Below are 17823 nucleotides of genomic sequence, written 5' to 3'. Positions count from 1 at the left end.
AACTCTAGAGCCTACAAGTCCACTCAGACCTACATCTTGGTCAGCCAATCGCTAAGACAAGTTCATTTACATTTACGGGAGATAATGCTGCCTGCTTCTTGTTTACAATGTCACCTGAAAGTGAGAATAGGTATTTGCACGGCACTTTTATAGCCAGCATTGCAAGATCTTTACGTGCCAGATATGCTAAACATTAGTATGCCCCTTCATGCTTCGGCCACCATTCCAGAGGACATGCTTCCATGCTGATGATGCTTGTTAAAAAAAAAGTGTGTTAATTACATATGTGTCTAAACTCCTTATGGGAGAATTGTATGTCTCCTACTCTGTGTTTTATCCACATTTCATGTTATAGCAGTCTCAGATGATGACCCAGGACATGTTGTTGGTTTCAAGAACACTTTCACTGCAGATCTGACAAAAAACACAAAGAAGGTACCAATGTGAGATTTCTAAAGATAGCTACAACACTCAACCCAAGTTTTAAGAATCTGAAGTGCCTTCCAAAATCTGAGAGGGACGAGGTGTAAAGCATGCTCTCAGCAGACTTAAAAGAGCAACACTCTAATGCAGAAACAACAGAACCCGAACCACCAAAAAAGAAAATCAACCTTCTGCCAGTGGCATCTGACTGACTCAGATGATGAAAATTAACATGCATCAGTCCACACAACTTTGGATGGTTATCAAGCAGAACCCATCAACAGCATGTCCTCTCGAATGGTGATTGAAGCATAAAGGGACATACGAATCTTCAGTGCATCTAGCACGTAAATACCTTGCGACACCGGCTATAATAGTGCCAAGCAAAAACGCCTGTTCTCACTTTCCGGTGATATTGTAAACAAGAAGCGGGCAGCATTATCTACCGCAAATGTAAACTAACTTGTTTATCTGAGCAATCTCAAGAAATAGGACTGAGCGGATATGTAGGCTCTAAAATTTTAGATTGTTTTGTTTTTGAGTGCAGTTGTTGTTTTGCTTGTAATTCCACATTCGTAAGTTGCATTTTCATGATAGAGATTGCACTACTGTACTTGTATTAGGTTAAACAGTATTTTTCAATTATTTTGGTTTTTACAGTGCAAATATTTGTAATAAAAATAAATATAAAGTGAGCACTGTACACTTTGTATTCTGTGTTGTAAGTGAAATCAATATATTTGAAAATGTAGAAAACATCCAAACTATTTAAATAAAAGGTATCCTATTGTTTAACAGTGTGATTAATCACAATTAATTTTTTTAATTGCTTGACAGGCCTAAAAATAATCATTTAAATTTGAGGTTGTTCAGGAGAATCGGTTTGCCCCAAATCCTCATGCCAACCCTGTGCATAACAGTGTGATCACGGTAAACATGAGTTGATTACATTTGGAAGGGTGGAGACAGGGGCATTAAAGACATCACAGGTGCATGCAGCTATGGAAGATGTTATGGACACATCTGTGGAGAGACTAGTAAAGGGCATAGTCCTTCTGCCCATGTAATAATTCTGCAGATAGAGGTCTCTAGAGTTGTCAATTGGCACCATTCACAAATACTGAAGCCACAAAGTTTATTTAAAGGCTTCACTACACCCATGTACCCAGAAATTATAAATAGTCTGAGATTTCACTTATAACCACAATCAAATACTAGTCCAGAAGCACATCACCCACATTGACCTTGCTTTCCCTTTCTCTTCACCAACCTCTCAGCAGTCTCCTCTTAGAGGATCTTTGTATATGGAACAAATGTCATCTGAGTGAGCTGAAAGCCATTCCATGCACAGCCTTCTTTGGGTCATCAGCTAGGGCTCTAAAAAGGGAGAGGGCTAGGGAGTCAAGTCCTCTTAGATCAATATTTGCTCCATGAAGGAGAGCCACACAACTGTAGTTATATCTAGCAAGTTGTAGAGCACTCCTCTAGGAACATGATCATTTGGGAGGATATTTAATATTCCGAACATGAAAGAAGTCCACAGAAGTCCACAGAACAGTCTTTTATCAATCATGTAAAATTAGAACAGGGACAAGCAAACATAAAAAAGTGAGAGGAAGGGACAGAGGGGTCGTGGACATGGGGCAGGCATGTTTCTTATGCTAGTTACAGAACCACTCAGTAGTCAAAAATTGAGAGGACGCTGAACATGAACCTGCTAGTCATTTTCAGTGCTTAACAATCCTGAAGCACAGAAACTGGCAGTAAAAGTTATTTAGTTCCAAAAAGATCCAATGTGCTCTGGCTCTGCGATAAGCTGGATCTAAATTCTGGGGCAAGGGCCCATGGTTTCTAACCACTCTGGCAACATATACTGCGGCCGTCTGGAAATTCTGCAGCAACTTCAAATAAAGCCTTTGCAAGACTGGTGTTTCATAAAAACTGATCATGTAAATTTTGCATGCATGTTAAGACCAGAAACTTATTTCTAATAATAGAAATTTGGATACTCAAGCTTTTTTTTTTTTTAATTACCTACAATACAGTAACTTGTGTTATTTTTATATTAAATTCAATATATGTTATGCTGCTCCTAAGTTTTCAGTGTACTGAATTTTTTATACTGACATTAACCTGCAGCAGGGTGAGTTAATTCAACAGGAACAATGTTATAACAACACAAGAGCTTCTAACTCACTGTGCAGTCCTAGGGAGTTAGGGGAGAGGAAGCATGCAGCCATCCGTACAGCTAACTCTTCCCAGGTAGGAAAGATCAACCCTGCAGTTGGTATCAGAGCAGAGTGGGAGGAACTATACTCCATTTAGGCAACTAAAAGGTAAAGAGGGGAGCACAGGGAATAACAGGGGGCCTGGAAGTGATAGGAAAGAAAAAGCACAGGTGGCCAAGAGAGGCCTCCTCAAGCCCCCACCCCTTCCCAAGAGTCCCAAGAGGATGGAGAGAAAATATGCACAGAATACTTAGGGCAAATCAACTTAAGTTATGTCGACATACAGCTACCGCAGTAATTAAATTGGTTTGGCACGTCCACACTAGCTCCCTCTGTCTGCGGTGCACGTCCTCACCAGGAGCACTTGCACTAATTTAACTGTCACCAGGGGCTCACAGCCAGAACAGTCAATGCAGCGTCTACATTAACACTGCGTTGCCCTAACGACATCGACCTAAGCACTAAGGCTCTTGCAGAGGTGGAGCAAAAGTGTAGTGGGCGACTTACATCGGTGGGAGCAACATTGTATCATAGACACCTACAGAGTTAGATGGACGTACGCTGCCTTACATCGATGTAGATCAGGCCTTAGTTTTAGGGTGAGGATTGTATCTGAGTTTCTTTCAGCTAATGATACAATTAATACAAGACATTTAAATTCAATGGGCATTCCTGATTAAATTATAAACAAAGTTTCCACCATAAATAGCATTACAGTTCTCAAGTTGTTCAAAATGATGCTGGTGGTGGGAAACCACATTTTCTTTAAGTTGTGAAATACTGGCCAAAAGTTCTTGTGAGTTTACACTTCCAAAGAGGTCTAGATGGGTGGTGTCAAATAATGCAAAAATTAGAAGCAAATTGCAAGAGAATGTAGCAGGGTGCTGGTGCAGAAGCACCTAATTAGCCCCTGCCCAGTCAGCTCCAATCAAGGGAAGCAGTTTGGGGCTGATGGAAAATGCCTGATGCTGGCCTGAGGATTGGCAACACCTGCTGGCCTGACAAGCCAAGGGCTATAAAGACTGGGAAGGAGCGAGAAGGAAGGTCAGAGCAAGGGAGAAGTCAGGTGCGAAGGGAGCTAGCTAGAAGTTGACTCTGCCTGTAAGGGTGGTAACCAAACCTGTAAAGCTTGTATATAGATGGACACTGGTGGTGGGCCAACGATAAGTAAATAAAGATACAGTGTTGCACAACCCTGAAGCCTCTCTGAGTCTTATTGGGGAGGGCAAGCAGGCTGCAGGAAGAGGGGTTGGTCTTTTCCAATTCCAAATTAGATTTGCTTGACTTATGACAAATTCACAGTACCCTTCCTGTTTTGGAGCTAGGCTATAGGTCAAATAACACTCTCCTGAAACCTTCACTTTGATAGAAAAGTTACTTTAAAGTCTATCAGTATTAAGATTAAAAATTGTATATTTGTAAACAATTTTTTATATAGGACAGCATTCTCATATAGGCTATTTCTTGAGGTGCCTTCCTGCTCCACCTAGGATGTCTCAGATTTCAATGTCCATATCCATTCTCTCCGTATCACCCTCCCATGCACTAAACCATAATTATTTCACTATGCTGCTCACTTCTCCCTTCCCCCTGCCCTCATGCTCTCTCTCAGCTACTTTAAATTATTTTCTCATCCCCCACCCCCTCGTGCCTATTCACCTACCCATTCAGACACTGATTTGAGTGACCTAAGTAGGCTTGGCAGAATTTGATTTTTTATAATTGACATTACACCAATTTAAAGCATTTTTTTAAATTTAAATTCTCCACAGTTATGGGAAATTATGAGCAGGAGAGGTCAGTTATTTAATGACAAGCATTGAGATTAAAGTTATTGCTTTGTAACTGTTAAAAACAAGTTGTCAACACCATATGTCAAAAACATGCAAAGTAAATGCTAAGAACATAAGGGCCATACTGGATCAGACCAAAGGTTCATCTAGCCCAGTATCCTGTCTACTAACAGTGGCCAATGCCAGGGGCCCCAGAGGGACTGAACCTAACAGGTAATGATCAAGTGATCTCTCTCCTGCCATCCATCTCCACCCTCTGACAAACAGAGGCTAGGGACACCATTCCTTATCCCATCCTGGCTAATAGACATTAATGGACTTAACCTCCATGAATTTATCCAGTTCTCTTTTAAATGTTATAGCCCTAGCTTTCACAACCTTCTCAGGCAAGGAGTTCCACAACTTGACTGTGTGCTGTGTGAAGAACTTCCTTTTTTTTGTTTTAAACCTGCTGCCTATTAATTTCATTTGGTGACCCCTAGTTCTTGTATTATGGGAATAAGTAAATAACTTTTCCTTATCTACTTTCTCCATATCACTCATGATTTTATATAACTCTATCATAACCCCCCCCCCCTTAGTCTCCTCTTTTCCAAGCTGAAAAGTCCTAGCTTCTTTAATCTTTCCTCTTATGGGACCCATTCCAAACCCCTATCATTTTAGTTGCCCTTCTCTGAACCTTTTCTAGTGCAAGTACATCTTTTTTTTAGATGAGACCACATCTGTATGCAGTATTCAAGATGTGGGCGTACCATCGCTTTATATAAAGGGCAATAATATATTCTCCTTCTTATTCCTTTTTAATGATTCCTAACATCCTGTTTGCTTTTTTGACCGCCTCTGCACATTGTGTGGACATCTTCAGAGAACTATCCACGTTGACTCCAAGATCTTTTTCCTGATTTGTTATAGCTAAATTAGCCCCCATCATATTGTATGTATAGTTGCGATTATTTTTTCCAGTGTGCATTACTTTACATTTATCCACATTAAATTTCATTTGCCATTTTGTTGCCCAGTCACCTAGTTTTGTGAAATCTTTTTGAAGTTCTTCACAGTCTGCTTTGGTCTTAACTATCTTGAGCAGTTTAGTATCATCTGCAAACTTTGCCACCTCATTTTTTACCCCTTTCTCCAGATCATTTATGAATAAGTTGAATAGGATTGGTCCTAGGCCTGACCCTTGGGGAACACCACTAGTTACCCCTCTCCATTCTGAGAATTTATCATTAATTCCTACCCTTTGTTCCCTGTCTTTTAACCAGTTTTCAGTTCATGAAAGGACCTTCCCTCTTCTCCCATGACAACTTAATTTACATAAGAGCCTTTGGTGAGAGACTTTGTCAAAGGCTTTCTGGAAATCTAAGTACACTATGTCCACTGGATCCCCCCTGTCCACATTTGCTGACCCCTTCAAAGAACTCTAACTGATTAGTAAGACACGATTTCCTTTTACAGAAACCATATTGACTTTTGCCCAACAATTTATGTTCTTCTATGTGTCTGAAAATTTTATTCTTTACTATTGTTTTGACTAATTTGCCCAGTACTGACAGACTCACCTGTCTATAATTGCCGAGATCACCTCTAGAGCCCTTTTTAAGTATTGGCGTTACATTAGCTATCTTCCAGTCATTGGGTACAGAGGCTGATTTAAAGGACAGGTCACAAACCCTATTCAATAGTTCTGCAACTTGACATTTGAGTTCTTTCAGAACTCTTGAGTGAATGCCATCCAGTCCCGGTGACTTGTTAATGTTAAGTTTATCAATTAATTCCAAAACCTCCTCTAGTGACACTTCAGTCTGTGACAGTTCCTCAGATTTGTCACCTACAAAAGACGGCTCAGGTTTGGGAATCTCCCTAACATCCTCAGCTGTGAAGATTGAAGAAAAGAACCCATTTAGTTTCTCCACAATGACTATCGTCTTTAAGCGCTTCTTTTGTATCTCAATCATCCAGGGGCCTCAATGGTTGTTGAGCAGGCTTCCTGCTTCTGATGTACTTAAACATTTTGTTATTACCTTTTGAGTTTTTGGCTAGCCGTTCTTCAAACTCCTCTTTGTCTTCTTTATTACATTTTTACACTTAATTTGGTAGTGTTTATGCTCCTTTCTATTTACCTCACTAGGATTTGACTTCCACTTTTTAAAAGATGCCTTTTTATATCTCACTGCTTCTTTTACATGGTTGTTAAGCCACAGTGGCTCTTTTTTAGTTCTTTTACTGCATTTCTTAATTTAGGGTATACATTTAAGTTGGGCCTCTATTATAGTGTCTTCAAAAAGCACTCATGCAGCTTGCAGGGATTTCACTTTAGTCACTGTACCTTTTAATTTCTGTTTAACTAACCCCCACATTTTTGCATAGTTCCCCTTTTTGAAATTAAATGCCACAGAGTTGGGCTGTTGAGATGTTCTTCCAGCCACAGGGATGTTAAATATTATATTATGGTCACTATTTCCAAGCCGTCCTGTTATAGTTACCTCTTGGACCAGCTCCTGCACTCCACTCAGGACTAAATCGAGAGTTGTCTCTCCCCTTGTGAGTTCCCATACCACCTGCTCCAAGCAGTCATTTAAAGTATCAAGAAATTTTGTCTCTGCAATTCATCCTGAGGTGACAGGTTCCCAGTCAATATGGGGATAATTGAAATCTCCCACTATTATTGAGTTCTTAATTTTGATAGCCTAATTTCCCTTAGCATTTCATCATTACTATCACTGTCTGGCAGATAGTCAATAATAGATCCCTAATGTTATACTCTTATTAGAGCATGAAATTACTATCCACAGAGATTCTGTGGAACATGTGGATTCACTTAAGATTTTTACTTCATTTGAATCTACATTTTCTTTCACACAGTGCCACTCACCTCCCCCCCCAGCCCCACATGACCTGTTCTGTCCTTCCAATATATTTTGTACCCCAGAATAATTGTGTTCCATTGATTGTCCTCAGTCCACCAGGTTTCTGTGATGCCTATTATATCAATATCCTCCTTTATCACGAGGCACTCTACTTCACCCATCTTATTATGTAGACTTCTAGCGTTTTTAAAGTGCTTGTACACAAATATGTCACTGTTTATTTGTCTGCCCTTTTCTGATGTGTCCAATTCTTTATATGAATGTTTCTCGTCTGATCTGGCCCTTACATTATCCTCTTCCATCCTCTGCTCCTGACTATAACCTAGAGAATCTCTATCAATAGACTCTCCAAGAGAAGTCTCTGTCCAATCCACATGCTCTTCTGCAGCAGTCAGCTTCCCCTCAACCCCATCTCCTAGTTTGATTTAAAGATACAGTAACTTGTTAGTTTAAAAACTGTATCTTTAAATCAAACTAAAGTTCTCAAGCCAACATTTCTTACTTTGCTTATTAGTAAATTATTACTTACACCAATAGATATTTAATTCTTCCAAGCCTAGACTCAAGACACTTGATGGCCAGAGGACAAAATTGACTGCTGCTGTTCAGGAACAGGGATAAACTAATCAGCTTCCCCCTCACACCAGCTGCGGGAAAAGAGGGTGCTGGAATTGCTTAGATTAGGATTTGTGTCCAGGCCCAGCATGGAAGCCCTATCTTTTACAGCTTCTGTCTAGTAGATGTTTGATAAATATGAAAACCTAACCCCATTTCCAGCCCCTCTGGCTGCTGGCATAGAGCAGCACAATCTTCTTTCCCCTCGTGCTGCTGCACAATTGAGAGTGGTGGTATTATTTACATCACAGTGCCACCTAGGAACCCCCGATCGTAGATCAGAGCCCCAGTGTGCTAAAATCGGTGTACAAACCATACAATGAAAACCTGGCCTCATCTTATGATTAAGGCTAAGATTTTGTCATGGTTATCTTTAGTAAAAGTCAGGGGCAGGTCACAGGCTTCCTGAATTTTTATTTATTGCCAGTGACCTGTCCCTGACTTTTACTAAAGATAACCGTGACAAAATGAGGAGGGGGGGTTCAGCACCCACCACCCACAGCAGCTGGGAGTTGTGAGGCCCCCCTCCCCTGGCTGACAGATCCAGCCCCGCCACACTAGGGCTGAAGTGGAAAATGTCACCAAGGTCTCTGGAAGTCATGCATTCAGTGACCTAATCTCAACCTCATTTATGATCCAAGTAGTAATTCTACCCCTCACCACTCCATTCTTTTGCATGCTCCTTTGCCAGGGCTTGCCTATGCTGCTGCTCACAGCTTTGTCAAGCAGCAGCTGCAGCTCAAAACTAGCCTGACTCTTTCAGTTTAAATTATTTGCTTTTGGTTGCATCTGCAGGATGCTAGGCATTTTCAAATCAGTTTCCACACTTCTGCAATTTAGAAAAGCTCTGAGCAGGACAGTACGATAGGATTGGAAGGGTCAGAGTGCAGTCCCCTCTACTGCAGGCAATCCCATCACAAAATGCCTTTCATAAACTTATCAAACTGTCTTAAAGCTGCTTAGGTTAGGTCTGCCACAGAGGCACGGGTAGTGCATGGCCTCCAGAAGATGAGGCTGCTTTGCTTTATATTCACAGCCACAAAGGGCAGAAAGTTAAACTTTAAAACCTTGATTCTGCAGAAAATTATGGTAGGGGGCCTCACACTCTAGTAATAAATTAGATATTAGGAACCAGATGCCATGGTCTGAATGATCTTATTTGAATCACCTTTACAGCTCTCCTATTCCTGGGGCTTGACAATTCTCCAGCATCAATTAGATAAGCTTTCAGCCTAATGAATTATGCAAGAATGTCCACAGCCCAAGGTGTCCTTTATAAAACTGTTGAATGCTGGGATACTGAGGATGTCCCATACATAGAGGCCAGAATGTACCATGAGAGCCAGTATAGCGGCAACTGAAAGATTTCTCTACATAGGAGGGAGTAATCTTGGAGGGTAGTTACACCAAGCTTACATCTGCAGCACCAGATTGCAGAAGTGAAACTGAGCCCAATTTTCATCTTCTCAGCCTTGAGAGCCCCTAGATTTAATTGCTGCCCCTCCGTTCCACCGGTTGGGGGCAACGTACCAAAACAAAAATAAAGTTTATGAAACTAGTTCATGGTTAGTATTGAGAATGGTTGCTGTCCATTTTTAGTATTGTGAACATGATTGTTAAAATGCAAATGTATCCCTCATTCCTATCATTCTGCAATATCCTCAAAAGAAACATTTCAGTAAGACTCAGAGGGGTAGCCGTGTTAGTAAGACTGTGCTTTTTCGATGAAACAGAAAAATATCCTGGGATGCTCACTCTCTCAGGCACAAGCTGTGCATGCCAAGAGAACAGCCACATCACTAGCGAGAGAATAAAAGCTAAACAGTTTGCCACCACTGTCCTCCCCTAGAGTTTTTGTAAATGAACTCGAGATAAATATGGCAAGTTGGACAGAACGCACACACCAGCTGCCACCTCCTCTCCTGCACTATTCATTTAGGGCCGCACTGCTAGGGGCACACCAACATAACAGATTCTGCAGCTTCACTGGAGTGATTTGCTGCACTGCAAGCAGCTTTCTGCCAGTGCCCTGGAATTCAAGTTATGGAGGTAGCAGTGCTGAATCAAACTCTGCCCCCATGGTTTTTTATTTTGTTGGCACATGCCATATTAAGTGCATTAGCTCTTGTTTTCTGGCCAAGTTCTACAGCTATGTTCTGCCTACCTAAATTCCTCTTATAGTTTTAAGTAGACTGGGATATTTAGTTTCTTTGGACGGATTAGTATTTAAATGGTCACTAAGTTCCACCCCAGAAAAGGCTGCATTTTAGTGGTGAATGAAGAGTGAGGGACTGCAAGATTTATTATAAGTAACCAAAGTCAATTAAGTTAAAACATAAGACAGTGTACAGTATCTACATTTTCTCCCAAATAATTTCAGAAATACATGGGTTTGGGTTTTTTCCTCCCATTTTTATTGAAACTTTTTACAGAATCCTTTTTAACAAGACAAAAATGCCACAGTAAAGGAATGTAAACTGCAAGAAACAGTTTGAAGTATCTAGATACTCTCTAATAAGAGTTTTAGTTTGAAGACAAATGCAGTAGGCAAGATAATATGCAAACAGTATACACAGGGTCAGTAGTGAGAACTAGGAGTTTTGCATCAGGTTTACTTCAATGTTTTTATAACAATATAATACTCTATTCACTAGACCAAAATTACCTTATCATACATCATTTCTATGACAAGAACTTCTAGATATGGACACTAACAATTTACAAGTATAATTAAGCTATATTAATCTCATTAACACGGCTAAATCTATATTTCTACTACAAGAATTTTTAAAGTCTTCTGTCTAATAAGATCTTGCTAGACCCTTAAACATAACACTCGACCAAAGAGAGACCTGGACCCAACTAGATTTGTCTGATCTGCATGTCCATTTGGTTCATTCCCTATCCATCTGGGGCTGGGGAAAAAGCAGAATTCAAATGCTGTATAGTATTGTTTGGTTTTGGTCAGCAATGTACTTTAGTTGAATAGTTAAAAATAAGGCAGTTCATTAACTGGTATTTTATATAAAAGCTGCAGAAAATACAACAGCAACAAAAACAGAAAAGCATTTCACAGAAATCTAAGAAAAAAGATATATCAATATACAAGGTAAAAGCAGCATCACTTTGACACTGTACTTTTATAAAAGATAAATGAAAAGATTTCTGTAATGATATTAAAAAAGAATTTGCTTTCTTCCTGAAGAAGACTACTAACATTTTGCACAGCAACTATTTTTTTAATCACCTCATTTAAAAACGTGTATTCGTAGACATAGATTGTCATATAACATCACCATCTTTGCTCAGAGTGTCTGACTTTATACAGTGAAGCTGATAATTTAAGAAGTGTCACAAGATGTCACTACATATTGTATCTGACAGAACTAAAATAAAGCAAATGCCTTTTAAACCAACACCACAAAGAAAAACCCCAAAGTGTTTTGTAGACAAAAAACAAAACCATTTTTCAAACATGAACATTTTGAGATTTCACCAGTAAAATCAGAAATCCTAGTTATATATTTATTTATATTCTACAACTACTTTACTAGCCTAATTAAAGCACATTAAACCACTGAATTATACACAAACTTTTTAAAAAAAAAAAAGTTTAAAAACAGTGCACATAAGTTTTTTTTACTTTAAAACATCACATGTAACAAGGTTAGTATTAATTTCAAAACAATCACATTTAAGGGCATAGAACATACAGTTACTGAATAAATACATGAGTATTTTTGCTTTATTATACGCTACTGAATCCAAAGTGTGTCTCTCAAAGAAAGCTAGAGATTAATGACTCCAAAGATTTTTCAAACCTCTTCCACACAGTCCTTTCTCTGAAAGATTTTCCCAACAACTCTATTATCTTAGGATAAGATTAAAAAAAAAATAAAGCTGCATGTTTTAGACATGCAAGAATCTTTCACTTCGGGTACTCAAGCAGAGGCCCTGTGATGGCTATTCCCCACATCCTGGCCTTTATAGGTGGGCGGGGAGGCGAGGAGAGAAGAGAGAATGTGGAGGAGAGGCAGAAAAGAGAAGTAGAGTGGTGGAAAGCATACAAAGGGTAAACTGAACAATTACATTTCCTTTTGGAAATCAATGAAAGCTCAAGGAAGAAACTTTGGCAGAGCATGGCATCAATAGAAGTTCTCCAAAACGGAGGGGAAGTTTTCCAGAATGACGTGCACAAAAAGCTTTCCAAGAAGCTGTCTCTCTTTAAAAGAAGCAATTTTTACTAAATCAGTGGGAGAATATTAAGAAAAATAAGTTAAGGTGAACAAAAGGGTGTCATTTAAAATTAAGCTATAAAATAGGCTTTATCCAGTTCAAAAGTTCAAGACAATAAATACCCAGTTATGTTCGGATGGGTAGGAAAATTATTCTAGATCTCTGTGGCAATTTGTCCAAGTCCAAAGCAACAGGCGTTGGCCCCGAAGAGAGGCCAAATAGTGAAATTTGAGGGACCAGAGTCAGTTATAGAAAATCCTAAATTTGCAGTTTTGCAAGCCCCAAGAGTTAATGGTAAACCAACATTACATCTAATCTGGGTTCACATCTCTTGATTAGATCATGACTCACAAGACTGATAGAGGCACGTTTAAGCTATAAAAACCCTGAAGCACTCTCTTACACACTGTAGTCCCTGCCATGGTCAAGTCAGAGTGCTCTTGCCCATCAAATGTGGTATGTGCATAAAGTAGCAAAAGGAATGTAATAAAAGTTGTTACAGTGGATAGCAGCTAATGCAGACTTATTATTAATACAGGTCTTCACTTTTACCTGAATGCTAAAAGCTCCTGAGCCGCTGTTTTAACATTCCAAGGACTAGGCATTGGATTTTGCTTTCTATGAAAACAATCCTGATAAACATCAAAATGAAGAGAGAAAACCTTGTCAAGTTACCCTCTTTCATACAACTGTGAGACATTACATAGCAGAAGGCTAGGCACAGCTTCTCAGTACAAGAATACACACATAAAAGTTTGAGATCATGCAGAAAATATTCTTGGGTGCAGTTGTATTAATACGAATGATTCTACAGTAGACAGCATTAAAACCATCAGTATTTGTAAAGCAACATAAAACATCTCTACTCATTAACAGACATTAGACATCCATGAATGAAATTCTAGCTCCATTTGACATTGACTTCAGTGGAGCCAATATTCACCCCATAACTGAGACTGCAATATAAGAACCTGGTGATTATTCAGTTTACAGTCCCTTTAAAATGGAGAGAAATATGCCTAATAAGCATATTTTAAAGATGATAAAAAAAATCTATACCATACGGAGGGAATGTTTAAGAAAACTCAAAGATTAAACAGTCTTCACAGCTGATTTGCATTAACTTACAATTGGCCTTTTCATAGCTGACTATGCCCATGTGAAAATGATCCCATTTGACTTTCTTACATTACAGAAGCATTACAAGATATACTCTGGAAGGATGTTAGTATGAAGAGAGAGATAAGGAACAATGGAGAGGAAAAGCAGGATGATTCAGTTTCCATATAAAACTTGGTAATATTGACACTTGCACATAGACTAGTGTGGTCATACACTTTACCTCTCTTACCCTATGACACAAGACTGAACTAGTGTTTTCAGTTACAGATCAAACAAACTATGTAAAAACTGGTAAGTGTACTTTATCTGTTAAATGTATCAATTAAGGCTAGAGCATATTTAATAAATTATGTGCAGTGAAGAACATTAGCAAGTTCTACAGTGACAGCTAAGATGCAGAAATTGAGCTTGCCTGGATATGAAGAAATCACACAGAGGTTAGTGGGGAAACAAGTTTCTAAAAAAAAAAAAAAAAAAAAAAATGAAGACAGTTTCTTTTAAAAAGCCCCCCAACAGTAAGGGCATATCTACACCATCACCACACACACGTCAACATCCAGCCACCACAGTAATTAAGTCAGAAGCGTCCACACCACACTCATTGTGTTGGTAGAGTGGGTCCTCGCTAGCAGCGCTTGCATCGATGCACAGAGCAATGCGCTGTGGGTAGCTAACCCACAATGCAACTAGCCACAGCAGGGTTTGGGAAGGGCTTGCAATACCTCATGGGAACAAAACATTGCAATAGAGAATGGGAACATGGCTTTGACCTCCCACAATGGTTTCCTCCCTCCGTTCCTCCTCTGACATCAACAGCAAACAACCCATACTTTCTTGCACCTTTTTTCTGAAAGCCTGGCTTAGCCACACATACCACAGCTTGAGAAGCATGGACCCTGCTCAGCTCTGCACTCTTGTTGTGAGCATTACATACCTCAGGATAAGGCATGTGGTGTATTTTCAGAGCAAAGACAGGAGCCACCACACGAAACACTGTGATATCACTCAAGCAAGCCATAGAGCAAAACAATGCAGTTGCACAGCAGTTGAACACGGTGGAGTGCAGTTTCTGGTCCCAGGAAACAAGCACTGACTGGTGGGACTGGATTGTTATGCAGCTATGGGATGACAAGCAGTGGCTGCAGAACTTTTGAATGCAGAAGTTCACCTTCCATGAACTTTGTGCAGAGCTTTCGCCAGCCCTGAAGTGCAGCAACACAAAAATGAGACCTGCTCTGACAGTGGAGAAGAGTTGTGATCACTCTGTGGAAGCGTGCAACACCAGACTTCTACTGGCCAGTAGAGAATCAATTTGGAGTTCGTAAATTCACTGTGCGAGCTGTTGTGATCCAAGTTTGCAGGGCCATTAATAGACTTCTGCTAAGAAGGGTAGTGACTCTGGGAAACGTGCAGGACATAGTGGATGGTTTTGCCACAGACAGGCAGACCGCATATCCCAATCTTGGCACACACCACGTTGCCAAAGACTATATAAACTGAAAGGGGTACTCCTCAATGGCGTTGCAAGTGCTGGTGGATCACAGGGGCATTTCACCGACATCAACGTGGGATGGCCAGGAAAGGTGCATGACACACACATCTTTAGGAATACAGGTCTGTTCAGAAAGCTGCAAGGAGGGACTTGCTTTCCAGATTGCAAAATAGCCATTGGTGATGTTGAAATGCCAATCGTGATGCTGGGAGACCCAGCCTATCCCTTGCTCCCATGGCTCATGAAGCCATATACCGGCTCCCTGGACAGCAGTAAGGAGCGGTTCAACCATAGGCTGAGCAAGCGCAGACTGGTGGTGCAGTGTGTCTTTGGACATTTAAAGGGTCGCTGGCGCAGTTTGCTTACTAGATTAGACCTCAGTGAAAAACAATATCCCCATTGTTATCACTGCCTGCTGTGTGTCCCATAATATCTGTGAGGGCAAAGGAGAGAAAAGTTTCTGCAGGGGTGGCGTGCAGAGGCAGATGGGCTGGCAGCTAATTTTGAGCAGACACATACCAGGGCAAGAAGAGGAGCCGAGCAAGGAGCTCTGTTTCTCTGGGAGGCTTTGGAAAAGAGAGTTTCACTAATGAGCTAGAGTAATGTGCACTGCTTATCTGCATTGTGCCTTCTCCATCATCTCCTCCATTGCATCAGTTCCCCTGTACCTCCTCTCCCCCCAAGTCCCCATGCCTGGAATAAATTTTTTTTAAAAAGTGTTTAATTCTCTAAACATTGTCTTTTATTGCACAAAAATATAAAGGAAAAATAATTTAACCTTGGGCAAACTGTGTGCTAAAATTGGAGGGGAGAAACCAAGCATGCTTGTGTCTGAAAGCACAGAAGTCTTGTCCATTAAAGATCTTTGAATGGCTGCCTTTTGTTTTTAGCACCCTCCCCCCCGCTGTTGAGTGGAAGGGATACTGCACCTTCCCCTGCCACTTTCTGGAACATTTAAGAAGTAGTATTGGGAACAGGGCGATGCTTGCAGGCCATTCTACAGGGGCTATAGAGTGAATCTAGCCACAAGTTCTTTTTCTTGACTCAGATACTTCAATGTGTCCGATTGGTCCTTCATAATCCGCAGCATCTCATCCTGCATGGTACACTCATGCTCCTGGTATACTCTTCATCTGTCCATATCCAAGGCCAGTTTTTCAAACAATGAAATCCTCCAGACTCTTAGCTCCATGTCAGTTGTCCCAGAGGCATTCATTATCTCATTGAACAGGTCATCATGCGTTCTTCCCCCCCTCCAGCTTCTAATCTGCAAAAACCCCTCCGCCAGCATGGAGGATATGCTGAAGGCCAAAACTTTCTACTATAAGGCATGCAAAGCACAAGGCAACCATTGTCAGTGCATACCCTGGGTCTAGTGCAAGGTTACCATTTAAATATCACTTCCCTTATTACACTGAAGTGCAAGCCAGAAAATAATCAGAATCCCTGGCTGTTCAATGAACCAGTTTGTTGTTCCAGCCATGGTGAGTATGGCCCAGCAGCCTGTGTAACAGGCCTTATGCTGCAACTTGCAGGAAATCCACGTTGGGACCGCAGGTGGGTAGTGGACAATGCCCCCTCCCCTTAGGAATACAGACATTGCTTTGAGACCAGGGACCAGTGTTAAGCTTCCCAAATTGTGGTCTTTGTCCAGAGCGGATCGGGGTGGGGGTTGGGGGCGAAAGAGAGTTGCAGCCACAAGGGAACACAGGAATCCCACCCACCTCCTTCCCTTAACATTGCTGGTAGTAGTCACCTTGGGCTTGCAGATTGAGGTCAACACCAATCCCTGCCAACCAAACCACTACCATGTTTGGGAAACAATGGTCAAGGGACCAGAAACCGCCATGTGTGTGTGTGCGGGGGGGGCGGGGAGGTGATCACATACTCTATTGTTTGCAGTATGAGCACGGGTAATGAAAAACTTCCACTCCTAGGTGGACCCTATGCAATATCAGTGTCCTGAGGGAAACAAACAGAGGCAACACAGGAACAGATACTGCAAACATCTGTGTACAGACCAGGTCCGCATGCTGCTGCCGCAATGATGCCAGCACAGTTGATACTGGAGTGGCGTGGGAAAGCGTCTACTGTGGAGGAAGAAATAAGGTAACCCTCCCCAGAAGCCTTCTGCAAAGGATTGCGGTGTATCTCCATGAAAAAAAAGTTTCCTAGATATCTCCATTGAGGATTCCCAGGCCATCCCTGTGCACATAACAGTCTTTTCTGGAGGGCACCCTCTATATAACTGGAAGACGCTCACTGCACCTCACTTTTCCTTCATATTAAACAAAAAAAAGATATATAAAAAAAGCATGTAACCCCCTACAGGTTGATTAGAATTGCATATGATCACCAGAGATGCCTTCTGAGGCATCATGCTTGGCAACCAAGCTGTCCTGTCCTGTATCTCCAGAGCAGTCACAGTGGAGAACTGTGGGACTCCTCTCGGAGGTCAATTTGGTCAACTTACACAACACTGCGTTTACACTGCCTCTCTGACCCATCAACAACAATGTAAGCGCTATGCCTCTCGCAAAGGTGAATTAAGTCGACGTTACAGTTAGGTCAGTGGAAGGGACCTGGTACAGTAGAACCTCAGAGTTACGAACACCTTGGGAATGGAGGTTGTTTGTAACTCTGAACAAAATGTGATGGTTGTTCTTTCAAAAGTTTACCACCAAACATTGACTTAATACAGCTTTGAAACTACTATGCAGAAGAAAAATGCTGCTTTTAACCACCTTAATTCAAATGAAACAAGCTCAGAAACAGTTTCCTTACCTTGTCATCAACTTTTTTTTTTTTTTAAGTTTCTTTTTTTTTTTGTGGTTTACATTTAAACACACACAGTACTGTACTGGGTGGTTCCCCTCCCCCCGCACCTCTGCTGCTGCCTGAATGTGTAGTTCTGGTTCCAAATGAGACATGTGTTTAACCAGTCAGTTCATAACTCTGAGGTTCTACTGCAGTGTAGACACATGCATTATTAAGTCTACAAAAGGTGGCTTTCATCAACTTAAGTTTATAGTGTAGACCAGGCC

The 17823-nt window shown here is 40.9% G+C and overlaps 1 protein-coding gene across 3 annotated transcripts in view; it reads right to left on the bottom strand.

The window, feature by feature from the left end:
- Positions 1–17823, bottom strand: part of MRPS6 (mitochondrial ribosomal protein S6) — a 68543-nt gene that overhangs the window by 26940 nt on the left and 23780 nt on the right. Inside the window, exon 1 of one of the 3 annotated variants that reach the window (XM_050929798.1) lies at positions 326–358. The exons of the other annotated variants lie outside the window; for them this stretch is intronic. Within the exon in view, the coding sequence (XP_050785755.1) occupies positions 326–343 (18 nt within the window). The 5' untranslated portion in view covers positions 344–358. Of the gene's footprint in view, positions 1–325; positions 359–17823 lie in introns of those variants that run through there. 3 annotated transcript variants of the gene reach the window in all.

The sequence above is a fragment of the Gopherus flavomarginatus genome, chromosome 1 (genome assembly GCF_025201925.1).
Source record: "Gopherus flavomarginatus isolate rGopFla2 chromosome 1, rGopFla2.mat.asm, whole genome shotgun sequence".
Taxonomy (NCBI): Eukaryota; Metazoa; Chordata; order Testudines; family Testudinidae; genus Gopherus; species Gopherus flavomarginatus.
The sequence above is the reverse complement of the archived record's forward strand: the minus strand, read 5'-3'. Positions and strand labels throughout refer to the sequence as shown.